A 13139-nucleotide genomic window follows, 5' to 3' on the forward strand; every position below is an offset into this window, starting at 1 on the left:
CTCGTACCTTCATTTTTTGTTTGAGAGGTTAGTGAAGAATAATGGAAAAGTACTGGTGCGGTAACGGTACTTGAATACACTTTGAGGCAAGGTAGTTTTCTCTTTTAATTCATTATTTCTCGTTCTGTAAATTGTATAGATAATCTGTGTATTTGAATTATTCCAGCAAGAGATCCAATCAGAATTGGGGTCTACTATCTTCCGAAGATGGCAGGATGTGCTCGGTTCAAAACACGGTTCCGTTTCTAAATAACAATTTTAACCATTTTAACTCGTGAAATGAAAATACGATTCGTCGGTGTGTTCTTTTCCTAACTTTTAAGAGAATGTTGCTTTTCAGTGTTGCCTAAAGAATAGAAACATTATTTGCTCATATAAGAGAACAATTCAGGTAACGGACATATTAGATCAATAAAATATTGCAACTTCTAATGTTCATCATTAGTAAAAATAGATGATTGTTTGGAACCACGGACTTTGTTAATGCAATTCGATAAGAATTTGTAATATTTAAAGAATATTAAATTTAACCTTGCCCCTCGCTTTCATGTTATTTTATCTTATTATTTCTCTTTGAATTATAAATACTTTGAAATCCGTTTGATATTAAGTTGTGGTAATATATTGTAAAGAGAAAGAAATTGAGCAATGGAAACAGTGCAAGTGGAAAGTTCATCCGAGGAGGACGATGATGTGTATTTAAATTCTGTAGCGAAGCTGAAAGGTACGTTTACGTGTACTGTTGTAACAATCAACTGTATAATTATGCTAAAATAGCATTCTCGCCCATTTCTTCAATGTTTCTAACCTTTCAAATTATATATCTGACAATCATTCCGATGCGTTCGTTATAAAATTATAGCCCTGAAGAAGCAGAAAGCATTGGGACCCAACAAAGAGAAAGAGGATGAAACCAAGGAAGAAGAAACGATAGAACCATTGAAGCACGTTTGATACATATAAAATAACGTTCATAGAAAATTAGTCTCTCCAGAATTTTCTAGCTTACAACTTAGAACGTTGCAGTTGGATTCATATTGTAGTTTTCGTGGCGAAACATATAAATAATTAGTAGTTTTGCTGTTATGCAAGTAGCATAGCATAAATAGTTTACATAAACTATTCCATTACAGTATCGAAGTTCCTAAAGAGACTGCGGTGCCACAAATCACAACTCGGGCAACTAGAGGCAATCGAAATAAATCTGGTCCCCGAATAACGAGACAAATACAAGTAAAATAATTTGCATTTCTGTAGACCTTTAGGTAGTAGTTTTAGTAAATAGGTTTATTTTTTGCCTTTGTCTGGGACTGTTAACTTAAGATTGTGCTTTCGCTTTGACTTCTTCCTTCATCTTGTTCTTCTTTTCTTCTACTTTTTTCTAGAACCATACGCATCCACTCCGCTCCTTCTTCTTCTCTCTTTAGTTATCCTCTGATCGTTGAATTTTCTCTTTTCAGCTCCTTACAGTCTTGTAGCATGTAGTTTCCATCTAGGCAATTTGCTCTCTGGTTATCCCTGATTTCTGTGTAACGTGGGTTGTATCTGCCTCCTAGTACTCTGTCGTATTGCCATTGAACCTGCTCAGCCCTGTCTCAAACTCTCTTCCTTTCCTTCTTTCTATTTCCATTTCTTGGATATCCATCATTTTTTGCCTGTAGTATGAGTCTCTCATTTCTCATTCTTTCACTTCCAGCATTCTTTTACTATTTTATTCTTATTCAGCCGTTTCGCTTTCTCCTCATATTTTACTGCTCTTTTCCCCGCATCTATCCTTACTTTGTCCGTTTTTGTTTCCTCCAAAATTAGATATGCTGGTGTATCGAAGTCCAAACTTAAAGTCCACCTTATGCATTTCTCCTGTATTTTTTCTACCTTTTCTGCTACAGCAAGATACTTTTCACTATGCTTCTGAATATTCTCATCCTTCTCTCAAAATTGTTCTTGAACATTCTTTGTCCTATTCCTCATATCTTTATGACTTCTCTTATACGCATCTCTCTGCCCCCATTTTTCTGGAAATTATACCCTAAGTATTTGAACTCCTTTACTTCTTCCAGACTGTGCCCCTGCCAGCCCTATTCTGCTCTCTTCTTCTTTCCTCTTGCCTTATGGAAAATCAGCACCTTTGATTTCTCTGCGTTCAGTTGCAACCCTTTCCTTTCTAAGTATTTTCCGAATCTTCGTATCATGCCTTTAAGATCCTTTGGTTCATTTGCTAGTAACGCTATATCGTCCGCATATGCTAGAGTCCAGATTTTTTCTTTTCCTACTCTAAATCCGCTACATATAGTGTAAATAACGTTGGATTCAGTGGGCATCCCTGTCTTACCCCTTTTCTTTGTAAATTTCTCTGATTCTCATCCTCAAGCGCTTACTTATTTCCTTTCTCTTCATGATGTTCCGAAGTTTTACTCTATCCACTGTCCCCCTTTTTTCTGTATTTCTCTGTTAGCTATATAGTTCAGAATAAACGTGTTTCTGGTATTATGTGGTTCTTTTCCAATTCCTTTTTTAATCTTTTTTCCAGGACCATAGTATATATTATGTACGCTGTGTTTAGGATCGTTATCCCCTGGTAGTTACTCACCTTTTCTCTATCTCCTTTTTTTACCTCTTCTTTCCACCTGTCCGGGAATCCTTCTCCCTTCCACACTTTATTGAAAATTTCTGTGATCCTTTTTACTATTTTCACGTTACTGTAAATCCAGGCTTCATTTTCTATTTTATCTTCCCCTGCTGCTTTCTTCTTTTTTAATTTCCCGATTTGTTCTTTTACTTCTGCTTCTGTTATTTCCTCTTCTCCTTCCGTGTTGTCTATTTCTTCCGATTCTCCTACTTCTTTTTTACAGTCGATGCCTTCTAGCACTGTTGTAAAATGATACTTCCATTCTTTTAAATCTATTTCTGTAGAATTTTAAGTAGCGTTATGTATAAAATCAACGATACGGTTTGTTAAAGAATTTTGGAATATTTGGTACAGTGATTTTACGGAATAGAATTTGTTCTGAAATTTTATTAACATTATTAATAGTTTTTACTAAAATTTTTCTAGAGGAGGACTCACGACGAGGATCTCGATTTGGAAATTGTTTCGGTAAAGGGAATAGTTCCTGTAGCAGAAACACCGCAGTCACCAGAGAACGATTTGATAATCCATGAAAAGAGCGTAGATTCCAGCGAAGATGAGAACTACGACATCGATATTAAAATCCTCTGGCGTTCGAAAAATGTCCATCGCCTGAATATTCGACGCGTACGTACTTAGTTGCGATGTCTTAAAAGTAACAATGAATGGATGGATGAATACGAAGAAAACTTTTGATTACCGTGTGAGAGAATGAAACGATTGATCCAATGAATATACGTATAACTCATTAAATGGTATATTGCAAGACATTTATATTATCGCTTGCTCTCGTCATTATTAAAATAGAATTATCGACATTGTTTCAGAATGAGAACTTTCGAAAAATCTTTGAACATTTCGCGAATCTGGAGCAAGTTCCGATAGACGAAATCTTGTTAACGAAAAAAGACAGGACGATTAAAAAAAGTGATACTCCAGCGTCCATAAATTTGTCCGTAATCGATATACTCGGTAAAGTGATTCTGTTGAAATTATTTGAAATCAAAATTGTACCTAAATCTTTGTCGTAAGAAATTTAAGAACGAATATACTTTGCAGAAGGTGGCATTGTTAAGAAAGGCAGTACTGTGGCTCAAAAGAATGCGGAAGGGAAACTCGACGAAGACGTCTGTATCATAAAAGTACAAACGACCAGCAAGAAGAGCCTAACTGTAACGGTTGATAGAGACGAAGATTTCAAAGGTCTTTTAGCGAAATGTGTACAGGAACTAAATGTCGAAGAGTGGAAAATTAAATTGTACTTCGATGGAGAAATAGTAGCAATAACGGATACTCCTGATTCATTAGAAATAGAAGACGAAGCTTGTTTCGATCTTCGAATATCTTCCTAGTTCAAGTCATTTGTCCCTATTTATTGAAATGTATTTAATAAAATTTATAACGGATTATATGCGAATGAACCGCTTGTTTCGTACGAAAAATCAATTACCACACCCACACACACACACACACACACACACACACACCGATGTAACTAAATCTCAGAATTGTTATTAGAATATGCTGAAAAATTGCATGAAATTATATGTTATTAGTGAAAAATGTATATTTGATCTGTTTTATTTTATTAAAACTTCTCACGACAATAATTCACGTAAATCTACATGAAAATTAATAGCGGTCCATCAGACTGTGGTAACACCATGGTCTCTTGCGCTTCCACGATTTTACTACGAATTATATTTCCCTCCGCGTCGGTTTCATCGATCGATATCAAAATATTCGAGATAACAGGCATCGATTTCCCATCGTAATCTTCCGCGCCCGACTTTTCCTCTGCTTCCTTCTCTCCGTCTTCGTTTCCCTTTTCATCCGAATCTTCGAGAACCTACGCAAAAAGAGTTTCGTCTAAGAATAAGTTCCTTGCGAACGTTCCATTTGAAATTTATAATAAAATATTACCTCAACTTGAGGCACGCTGGAACTCTGATTTAATTTAATTTTATATTTTTTGTCCTGAAGTTTTGCCTGCGCGACCGAAGAATCGTTCTCTTCGTCGACAGCCTCGTATCTAACCATTTGCAATCTATAACAACCATCTTTATCGTGGGTGTATTGAAACCTCGTGTGCCCACTGGGTAGTTGCAATTGATGCGTATCAATTAAATGCTTCGTCAATCTCTGGCTTTTCCTGTACTTTATTGGGCACTCGTGACAGCAATACCAACGCACCTGCATACCATGAACTCGTTCTATATGCCTTAAAGTATTCGAAAATTCATTGTTACGATTTTCATTCTTTCTGTCCGTTTCATTGGGGCGCGTTATTTATTTATTACCTATCGAGAGTGTACGCGACTTTGCACGTATACAAACACCCTTCGAAGTCGCATGAAAAGTTTGGCCCGCTCGTGTGCACGGTCATATGGGAATCAAGATCCTGTTGAGACTTGGCAGCGTGATTGCAAAGCTGGCAAGGAAAGCTTCTTGTAGAGATATGTCTATATCGAACATGTTTCGCGAGACTGGTAGGCGTGTCGCAGCTCATATCGCAAAGAGTGCACTTGTAATTGAAAACGTGCACTCGCATGTGGTCCCTCAGGATTCCTTCCGTGGGATAGAACTTGTTGCAATGAGAGCACTGGAATCCTTGAACTAGCGAGTGAAATTCGATTTAGTAGAATTTCTGCGAACCGTTGTATTCAAATAAACGCGCGTTATTTCGGAGGGGCGGGAAATTTGAAATTTAAATTTTACCATCGATCGGAATTTGTCGCTTGCAATGCACGTGAAACTTTGTATTGGAAGCGAACGTAGCTCCGCAATCGGGGCAGGCGACGATCTTTTCCTTCGTATGACGTCGCACGTGATCCCTCAGTTTGTATAAATTTGGATACGCGCTGCTGCAGCCTGTCCATTTGCATTCTAAACCCCCCTCAACTTTGTTGCCCCGTGGACCTTCCTCGATGTGAGCAGCTACGTGATAGAGATACAGTTGATAATTCCTGAAGTGCTTCAAACATTCCTCCCAGCGGCACAGAAGAGGTGCCGGCAGGTCTACCACATTCTTCCATTCCGAGTCTCTGCGACATCTCTGAAAAAGATAAATTCGAATTTTATTAGCGATGAATTAAATTTCGCTTCGTATTAAATTATATATGAAAATCGAATACTAGTTCCTTACCGGAAGCTTAATTCTGGCGCGAATATTTGAACCGATGCATTTCAATTTCGTGTGAAACGCATGGTAATTCACATGCCTGGAAATCTCGTCGGGGTCGTTACTTTCATAGAAACAGCCGCTCCACTGACACACGTAAACGTCCACGCCTTTCTCATTGGTCCGCGTGCTTAAATCAGACACGTGCTCACCCACGTGACTCACGTATCTCTCGACGTGATTGGTTTCATACTCGCAGCCGGGCCACTCGCAGGCCAGATGAAAAACTTCGCGTTTTAGCGGCACGCCGACCCTCCGCCGTTTTGCGCCACATTCCGAAACAGAATCGAACTCGGAATCCGTATTATAACTATCATCGTCGTCTGCCTGTTTCCTCTTGCCATTCGTCTCGTCCGTGTACGAGAGATTTTTCTGTGTCTCTACCCAATCGTTACAACACTGCTGCACGTCCTTACTAGTTATTAACTTCTTCCCGAATTCTGACATTTCTTCGAACCCCTTCTATACGAAACTTATAACCGAATGTTTTCCTCGATATGCTAATCTTACTTTCTTTTTTACAATAACAATGGAAACTTGCTAAATCAGCTTCGGAACTTTAACAGTTAATTATCCTATTAAAAGTCTCCGATTTAATTAACAAACTTGGATTTGCCGACTAATCTTTAACGTCTACCTTATAGATACCTAACTCTCTTATCGATGCTCGTGCTTAGTACTTGTACTTACTTGCGTTCGAATACCTAACCTGATTGTAACCTAACGGAAAACAATTGCCAGAATAAACTGTTGCATCGAAGGAAGCTTTTGATACCTCACTAGTGAATATTCAAATGTTTCGAAAATTCCTGAACGAACAAGCGTGGAAATTATCGATTGTCTCGGCGGTAACAAGATACGCAGCGTTCGCCCCGCCAATATCACTACAAAGACACCTCGGCGAACACAAAGGATGTTCTACGATTTACGCACTGTCTTCCGGTTGTTACACTATTTCCTGCAACTTTGTAGTATCTAATTTCGTACCCGAAATTACGCGGAACACATAATTTTAGCTCGAAAGTAACTTCGGTGCAGTCTTTTACCAGACGCTTCTCGCGTTCCGCCAATTTTCATTGCGCATGCGCCGCGCAGCTTTCAACAAAAAATCTTTTAACATCTTTATCTGGAATTTAAAAAGAATATAAATAAAAATACAATTATGCTACAATTGAATTGAATTTAACAAGTTTAATATTTATAGCTTGAAATCCGTCCTGCTTCCATCATATTTCTAGAAGTGAATATTTTAGAAATGTAAAGTGGACGTCTTTAAATTTTGAAATTCTTACAGCGCCTTACAATTTCAAAGTATCTGTTCATTCTCTAAAAACCCAATTTCAGAATGATGTAAAGGCTTGCGCAGCGAGGGAGTACCGGAACAGTGCAATTACTTGCAACAAATAGTTCCCTTTAGTATTTATTATAAATACCTACTATTTAAGCGCTCTCATTTATTTTATATCGTGTATGTTCTTTTGCACGAAAGGGCATGGGAAATGCGGCGTGGCGGTCGTTCGGATATCCGGCCCAGAGGCGTCAGTGGCTCTACAACAGATGACTTCAATGCCCAATCTAATACCTAGAATGGCTCTTTTGAGAAAAATCTATGATCCAGAAACGAAAGAAGTACTAGACAAAGGCCTCTGCCTTTGGTTTCCAGGTATGCGTAGCAAACTGTATTATATATAACAAACTGTTATTGTACAAGCACTGCAGATCCTCGCATCGGGTAAATACACTAAAAAGGAAATTGTATATAGTTCATAACTAATGGGAGATTTCAGGGCCCTACTCTTTCACTGGAGAGGATTCCGTAGAATTCCATGTTCACGGAGGCCTGGCGGTAGTATTATCGGTACTCGATGCACTTTCGAAACTGCGTTTTCAGTTGGCGCCTCCTGGAGAATTTACAAGAAGAGCTTTCTTAAATGGGAAATTGGATTTGACCGAGGCGGAGGGTATAGGAGACCTGATAGAAGCAGAAACTGAAAAACAACGGAAACAGGTAAAGAATAAAAGACGTAATAATTTTGAATTTATTACAATCTCTTGCCCAGTTTTCTTTTGAATAAGATGAACGTCTGAGGAGGTAGCATAAAATCTACCGTTAATAATTTAACAGGCTTCTAATCAAGCTAGTGGTTCTCTCCGCCGCCTCTACAATTCCTGGCGGATGAGCCTTTTAAATTGCCTCGCTAGCTTAGAAGCTTATATCGACTTCTCCGAGGAACATAGTTTAGAGTCTAATATTTTAGAGGATTCTAGAACCACATTGCAGAAATTATCTGCAGAAATTCAGCAGCATTTAACCGACGGCAGGAAAGGGGAGATTCTGCGCACTGGAGTACGAGTGGCGATTCTCGGGGAACCTAATGTAGGAAAAAGTAGTCTTTTGAACCTCCTTTCTAGGAAAGATGCGGCGATTGTCGCGTCTACTCCGGGAACAACGAGAGACGTTATAGAATTAACGACAAATATCTGTGGGTATCCAATGGTTCTTGCGGACACCGCTGGAATCAGGAGTGACCCAGGGAATGAGATAGAAGTGGAAGGTATCAGGAGAGCGAAAGAATGCACGAAAAGAGCAGACCTCGTTATGTGCGTAATAAGTGCGGAGAAATGTTTTCCAAGTTCTTTCGAAGAGTTTCTAATACGTTATAAAAATCTTTTGGGAATAAGAACAGAGAAAGTCATTGTAGTCGTGAATAAAGTGGATTTACTCATAGAAGAGGAGAGAAAGGCGTGGACAGACGAAAATGTTGTTGCTCTCTCGTGTAAAACACAGGAAGGCTTAGAGGAGCTTACAGACACACTGGCTCAATGCTTTAAGGAAATGTATGTGGAAGATTACAGAGTTCTGGTTGGCTATGTCTGGCTAGGATAAAATTTCTGTTCGATTATTCAATTTAAATTTATTCATCGCAGATGCGGCGATCCGTTGAATGAAAACCCTGTAATCAGCCGCGCAAGATACAGAAATCACTTGTCACGGGTTACGGAATACCTCCAAGCATACTTGAAAAAGACTGAAATCCGAAATTACGATATGGCAATATCGTTGCAGGATATTAGAGGCGCGGCAAGGGAACTTGGAAAAATAACCGGTTCTATCGACAACGAGGAGATTCTTGATGTTATTTTCAAAAACTTTTGTGTTGGAAAATAAGGATCGTTTAGAAGCGGAGAAGGTTGATAGTAATATTAACGAAGAAGGGATTAGGATTAAATAATTTATTAGCTTTTAAACCATATCATTCTTTTTTGTAACAAAAAATTAATAAAAATCTTTATTTAATGTAGACGTGTCAACCTTCCGCAGTCTTCTCTTTGTCTGTTCCCAAATGAGCTACATCAACTTCATCCAAGTTTATATTTTGATCCTTCATAGCTTGCTAGAAAACAAGGTTATTATTATTATTTTATATAGATTACAGCCTTCTTGGAATCGCATACAGAACGATCATGTACTTCTAACGCATCCTCGCGTGTCAGACACCAAAAGCACTCTTTGGCCGTTATTAGAAAAACATTGTAATGTAAAAGCTAATTATTTTCATACATTCAATTTAAAACTTCTTGCAAAATATCTTTAGATCCTTATAAAATAGTACAAAGAGAACTATAAGTAAATTCATATATGAAACTTCTAAAATTCCAGAATGTGTAAATATCGTACAACTATTATATTCCCAATTGGATCAATCAACCAGTATTAGTATTGATTTTAAGAATTTACGTGTCTCCCACCCATGCTTCCGCGGTACCACCAAATTTAGGTTAACGTGCTTCCGAATCTTTAAAATTATCGAAATTTTTCAAGTTTCGAAAAGTCCAGCCATTATTACTTTGTCTCTAAAATAAAATCTAATAATTTAATATACATACAATTTAAAATCGTAACGATAATAACATATTCGTGCAAGTCATATGATTGTTTAACCTTTTAAATACACCGTCCCCTTTATTTAACGTCAGAGTATCGAAGAAAGACACGACATTACGCGGCCAAAATCGCGGGGGGTACAAGAATCGAGGAATAAGCGATTGAGTTTTCACTAAATCTAACTTACCGCGACGCATTCGGTATAAACTTTAAGCAACGATGAGCACTCACTGTCGTCATAAACTCCGCGCAAAAATTTCTCAGAGAACCAGACATTAAAGCAGTGATCGTACTTTGCTTTCAGATCCTTGCAAGCCTCCATCATCTATTGTTTCTTTACTTATTCCTATCGAATCACTTTGCTAACCCTTTCTTTTATACTCAATCGGTCGCGTAATAATACGTTTGTTCGTCGAGGACCTGTCCGGTCAACCGGTTACATCTTCGAGTATTTGGCACGTGTCGATTCACTTTATTCTAACTCCCATGCTTCAGATAATCGTGCAATCCGTTTGCCCCGTGAATTAAACGATTCATTTTAAGTAATTTCACTTGCGACGTGAACCATCTTATTATAAATACAGGATGAATAATAAGAAACCGTCACGTGAGCTTTTTTTTTAGAAAAGTATCGCCGATGATGGTAAAATGTACATATCTTAAATATTTTCTAACAAGAAACGTGGTCAGGGCAGAAGCTTTACTTAGTCGACGGACGACGACTGCGCGCGTTGTGAATTATTAATTTAAAGCGATGGATTCTAACGATGAATAGCGGAGGAGTTTTGAATTTACCTGAAGGCACTGGTTATATAATTTGAAGTGATTCGAACACATAGAGTCGTCGAAGTTTCCCTTTAGAAATTTTTCGGAAAACCAAAGCTTGAAGCACCCATCGTACTCCTTCTTGAGTTGGTTACAAGCTTCCGCGAGGCTATTCATTTAACTTTAGAGTTCGGGTGAACTTCGATAAAAGAATTCACCGAGAACGAGTCCCCGCGTTTCTCAAACCAAAATTTTTATTTGCATCGATTGTCCTCCCAACTGATAAACTAAGCCTATAAAAAATATATTTTTAAATTCATCGCTCGTAAGACGTGATTTGAAGTTAATCGAAGTCGGATCGTATCGAATTCTTGACTCAAGTCACAACTCGCGGGCGCGATCGATTTGAATCGAGGTGCTTCAGAATCGACCGAGATCGATCAATCGAATTGCGTCTTTCAGAACTGCCTTATGGCCCTTATGTATGTACCTTTGGTTCGCGACTTAGTGAATTTAATGGAAATTTGTTCGTATCCACGGATAGGTTCACAATGCAATTTATAATTAATTCAAATGTTGGAAGATTGGGAGCGATTGGGAGTAACTTACGACTTGAAAATCCGTTTAAAAAGGGAAGTCCACAAAATGTTGGCTACTGAAATACACGAGGTATTTTGTGGTTAGTAATGAATACGCTACGCCAGCTATAGCGCTGGCTAGGGCCGCCAGCTAAGTAGTCGATAGTTAATGGTTCTCAACTTGCTTTCTCTTAAAATTCACTAGAGTGCAAGGAATACATGGCGCCCATAGGGAATTTTAACAAAATATAAATATTTACTTACTCTCTACAATTTTCTATCCCAATAACGAATCTCCAATCTCGGAAAGCTTATTACAACATTAAGTTAAGATCATACAATTTGTGCGAAATTTGGTGTCGTAAATTCACTAGGGAGAGGGTCCTGATTACCGTGCCCTATCCCTATCATCGTGCCTTTATGCTTAAAGAAGCCGTACAAAAAAACTCGCATAAGTAAATAAGGAAAGAAGGTTGCATTTTTAAACAATTATAGCATAGTAAAAAAAAATTCAAATATGCATATGAAGATTTCGATGGATTTACCTAAATCCTTACCAGAAACGGTAAGAACACGTACTTTACAGAAATGAATAAATTGAGATAACTCTCGCGATTTCATCAAAATAAACAGGAAGTATTTTTAAAAAATAATAGTCGATTTAATAAAATGAAGTATAAAATGTCCCTATTTCTGCTCAGCGAAAATGAAAATGCTCGCATTTTTGCTCACTAGCGTGACCCGGTTTCTGCTTAAATATCCACGTGCGATTTATCTTCCAATTGAAATGTCTATAATTATATTTTGGATAACACAAATAAAGAAAATTATTTAAAGTTTTGAAATGTCTTTTATTTACAAAAATATAAATATTTATAACCTACAACGGAATAAAAACTATTAAAAGCTTAAATTTAACTATTCAAAGCTTTTTGTCTACTTTTTAATTTTTCTTTTCTTGATCCTTCTTAGGGCAGCTTCTTCTCTCTTAATTTGTTTAATTTTAGATTTCTCTTCAGCTTTCAGGTTTTTTAGTTTAGTTTTCTCTTCATCTTTTTCTTTCTTAATTTTTACATTTTCAAGTCTAATTTTCTTTCTTTCTTCTAATGGTTCCTCTATTATCTCCATTTATCAGAAGTTGCGATGACTGGACTTTTCTCCCTTTTAATTTTCGTTTTATTATTATTTGATAACTTTTCATCAGGCCAAAATAATACTTCTCGGAAAATTGCAGGAATCAATGTATTTTTACTATTAGCTGTACTTAATTAGCGATATATTTATAAGTAATTATTTTCCATATTTTTGAGAAAAAAAAAGTATTTTAAATACTTAAGTACCATGTGAAGAAATATCTTATTTCTCTTCTAGCTCTGCTATTTGCGTGCATGGAAAACTCTCAAATGAAATTATCTCACAGTTGCTTATGTCTAAATTATTTTTTAACTCATTGCCACTAATAGAATTTAAATCTACGTGTTCCGTAACTAAATTATTATTTACAGTAAATCCATCGCACTTGCTACTATTTGGATTATATTTGTTAATAAATTCAATGCTAATTAATTCATTATTCAGAGCTACAACCAAAATTTTTAGGAATCTGATGATGACGACATTCTACTTATAGTACTGATGATTTATCAGTAATCTTAATAAAGTAAATGATCTCAATAATTTATAAATTGTTTCAATTGTTTTTATGGCGTAATTCATTTAAATAATTAAAAATATATGATTTTTAGACGTATTGTAATTTTATAATTTTGCGATAAAATCAAAGATAAGAAGAAACAGTTTTATCGTAACATTATGTACAATACGTATAAAAATCATGTCTTTTCAATTATTTAAATAAATAAATAATTAAAATTAAAACAATTTATAAATTAAAATAAAAATCTTTAACTGTTGGTACAGAAGACGCTTGAATGCTTTTGCTGTTTGTTGCTCCTACATTCTTATCTGACATAAGCTTTCTACATTTCAGCCAAACTGAAAATAACGCCTCATACTTTTCTTCTCCGCACCATTCTCGTTCTCTAGCTTCAGTAACTTTAAAAAGTTGCAGTATTTTAATGTCTGTAGAATTCTCTATAA

At 36.7% G+C, this 13139-nt stretch overlaps 4 protein-coding genes across 6 annotated transcripts; 2 read left to right on the forward strand and 2 right to left on the reverse strand.

The window, feature by feature from the left end:
• The first annotated feature begins 204 nt into the window (after positions 1-204).
• On the forward strand, positions 205-4050 carry Rad60 (DNA repair protein Rad60). Of its 2 annotated transcripts, none has more exons than XM_076810762.1 (7): positions 205-391; positions 612-724; positions 863-944; positions 1134-1233; positions 3056-3256; positions 3457-3601; positions 3689-4050. In XM_076810762.1, exons 2-7 carry the CDS (start codon positions 649-651, stop codon positions 3979-3981), a joined length of 897 nt encoding a protein of 298 aa, XP_076666877.1. In that variant the 5' UTR covers positions 205-391; positions 612-648; the 3' UTR covers positions 3982-4050. The 2 variants fall into 2 exon arrangements, with proteins under 2 accessions (XP_076666877.1, XP_076666878.1); XM_076810763.1 differs by having other exon boundaries at positions 633-724.
• A 148-nt stretch (positions 4051-4198) lies between these two features.
• Positions 4199-6257, reverse strand: Hinfp (Histone H4 transcription factor). Its single transcript, XM_076810753.1, has 5 exons — positions 5775-6257; positions 5348-5684; positions 4930-5245; positions 4553-4850; positions 4199-4478 (listed from the first exon to the last, which is right to left on the reverse strand). Exons 1-5 carry the CDS (start codon positions 6255-6257, stop codon positions 4251-4253), a joined length of 1662 nt encoding a protein of 553 aa, XP_076666868.1. The 3' UTR covers positions 4199-4250.
• Positions 6258-6604: 347 nt separating this feature from the next.
• Positions 6605-9057, forward strand: LOC143368238 (5-taurinomethyluridine-[tRNA] synthase subunit GTPB3, mitochondrial). Its single transcript, XM_076810755.1, has 5 exons — positions 6605-6752; positions 7300-7473; positions 7598-7818; positions 7936-8648; positions 8739-9057. The coding sequence occupies exons 1-5, from the start codon at positions 6605-6607 to the stop codon at positions 8977-8979; spliced, it is 1497 nt and encodes a 498-aa protein (XP_076666870.1). The 3' UTR covers positions 8980-9057.
• Positions 9030-11185, reverse strand: LOC143368244 (TP53-regulated inhibitor of apoptosis 1). 2 transcript variants are annotated; one of them, XM_076810766.1, is made up of 3 exons: positions 11071-11185; positions 10492-10754; positions 9030-9205 (listed from the first exon to the last, which is right to left on the reverse strand). In XM_076810766.1, exons 2-3 carry the CDS (start codon positions 10636-10638, stop codon positions 9119-9121), a joined length of 234 nt encoding a protein of 77 aa, XP_076666881.1. In that variant the 5' UTR covers positions 10639-10754; positions 11071-11185; the 3' UTR covers positions 9030-9118. The 2 variants fall into 2 exon arrangements, with proteins under 2 accessions (XP_076666881.1, XP_076666882.1); XM_076810767.1 differs by lacking the exons at positions 10492-10754; positions 11071-11185 and adding an exon at positions 9884-10419.
• Between the last annotated feature and the right edge of the window lie 1954 nt (positions 11186-13139).

Source organism: Andrena cerasifolii, chromosome 4 (assembly GCF_050908995.1).
Source record: "Andrena cerasifolii isolate SP2316 chromosome 4, iyAndCera1_principal, whole genome shotgun sequence".
NCBI classification, from domain to species: Eukaryota; Metazoa; Arthropoda; class Insecta; order Hymenoptera; family Andrenidae; genus Andrena; species Andrena cerasifolii.

Bases quoted from the DNA above. Each gene is read 5' to 3' on its own strand.
- Rad60 (XM_076810762.1), top strand. From the start codon at position 649: ATGGAAACAGTGCAAGTGGAAAGTTCATCCGAGGAGGACGATGATGTG. The intron at 725-862 runs GTACGTTTACGT...ATAAAATTATAG, and splicing joins TTCTGTAGCGAAGCTGAAAG to CCCTGAAGAAGCAGAAAGCA. The intron at 3,257-3,456 runs GTACGTACTTAG...ACATTGTTTCAG, and splicing joins ATCGCCTGAATATTCGACGC to AATGAGAACTTTCGAAAAAT.
- Hinfp (XM_076810753.1), bottom strand. From the start codon at position 6,257: ATGTCAGAATTCGGGAAGAAGTTAATAACTAGTAAGGACGTGCAGCAG. The intron at 5,685-5,774 runs GTAAGGAACTAG...TATCTTTTTCAG, and splicing joins GCGCCAGAATTAAGCTTCCG to AGATGTCGCAGAGACTCGGA. The intron at 4,479-4,552 runs GTAATATTTTAT...CTTTTTGCGTAG, and splicing joins CCAGCGTGCCTCAAGTTGAG to GTTCTCGAAGATTCGGATGA.
- LOC143368244 (XM_076810766.1), bottom strand. From the start codon at position 10,638: ATGAATAGCCTCGCGGAAGCTTGTAACCAACTCAAGAAGGAGTACGAT. The intron at 9,206-10,491 runs GTAAATTCAAAA...CTTGTTTTCTAG, and splicing joins TATATAACCAGTGCCTTCAG to CAAGCTATGAAGGATCAAAA.
- LOC143368238 (XM_076810755.1), top strand. From the start codon at position 6,605: ATGTTTCGAAAATTCCTGAACGAACAAGCGTGGAAATTATCGATTGTC. The intron at 6,753-7,299 runs GTTGTTACACTA...TTTGCACGAAAG, and splicing joins GATTTACGCACTGTCTTCCG to GGCATGGGAAATGCGGCGTG. The intron at 7,819-7,935 runs GTAAAGAATAAA...ATAATTTAACAG, and splicing joins CTGAAAAACAACGGAAACAG to GCTTCTAATCAAGCTAGTGG.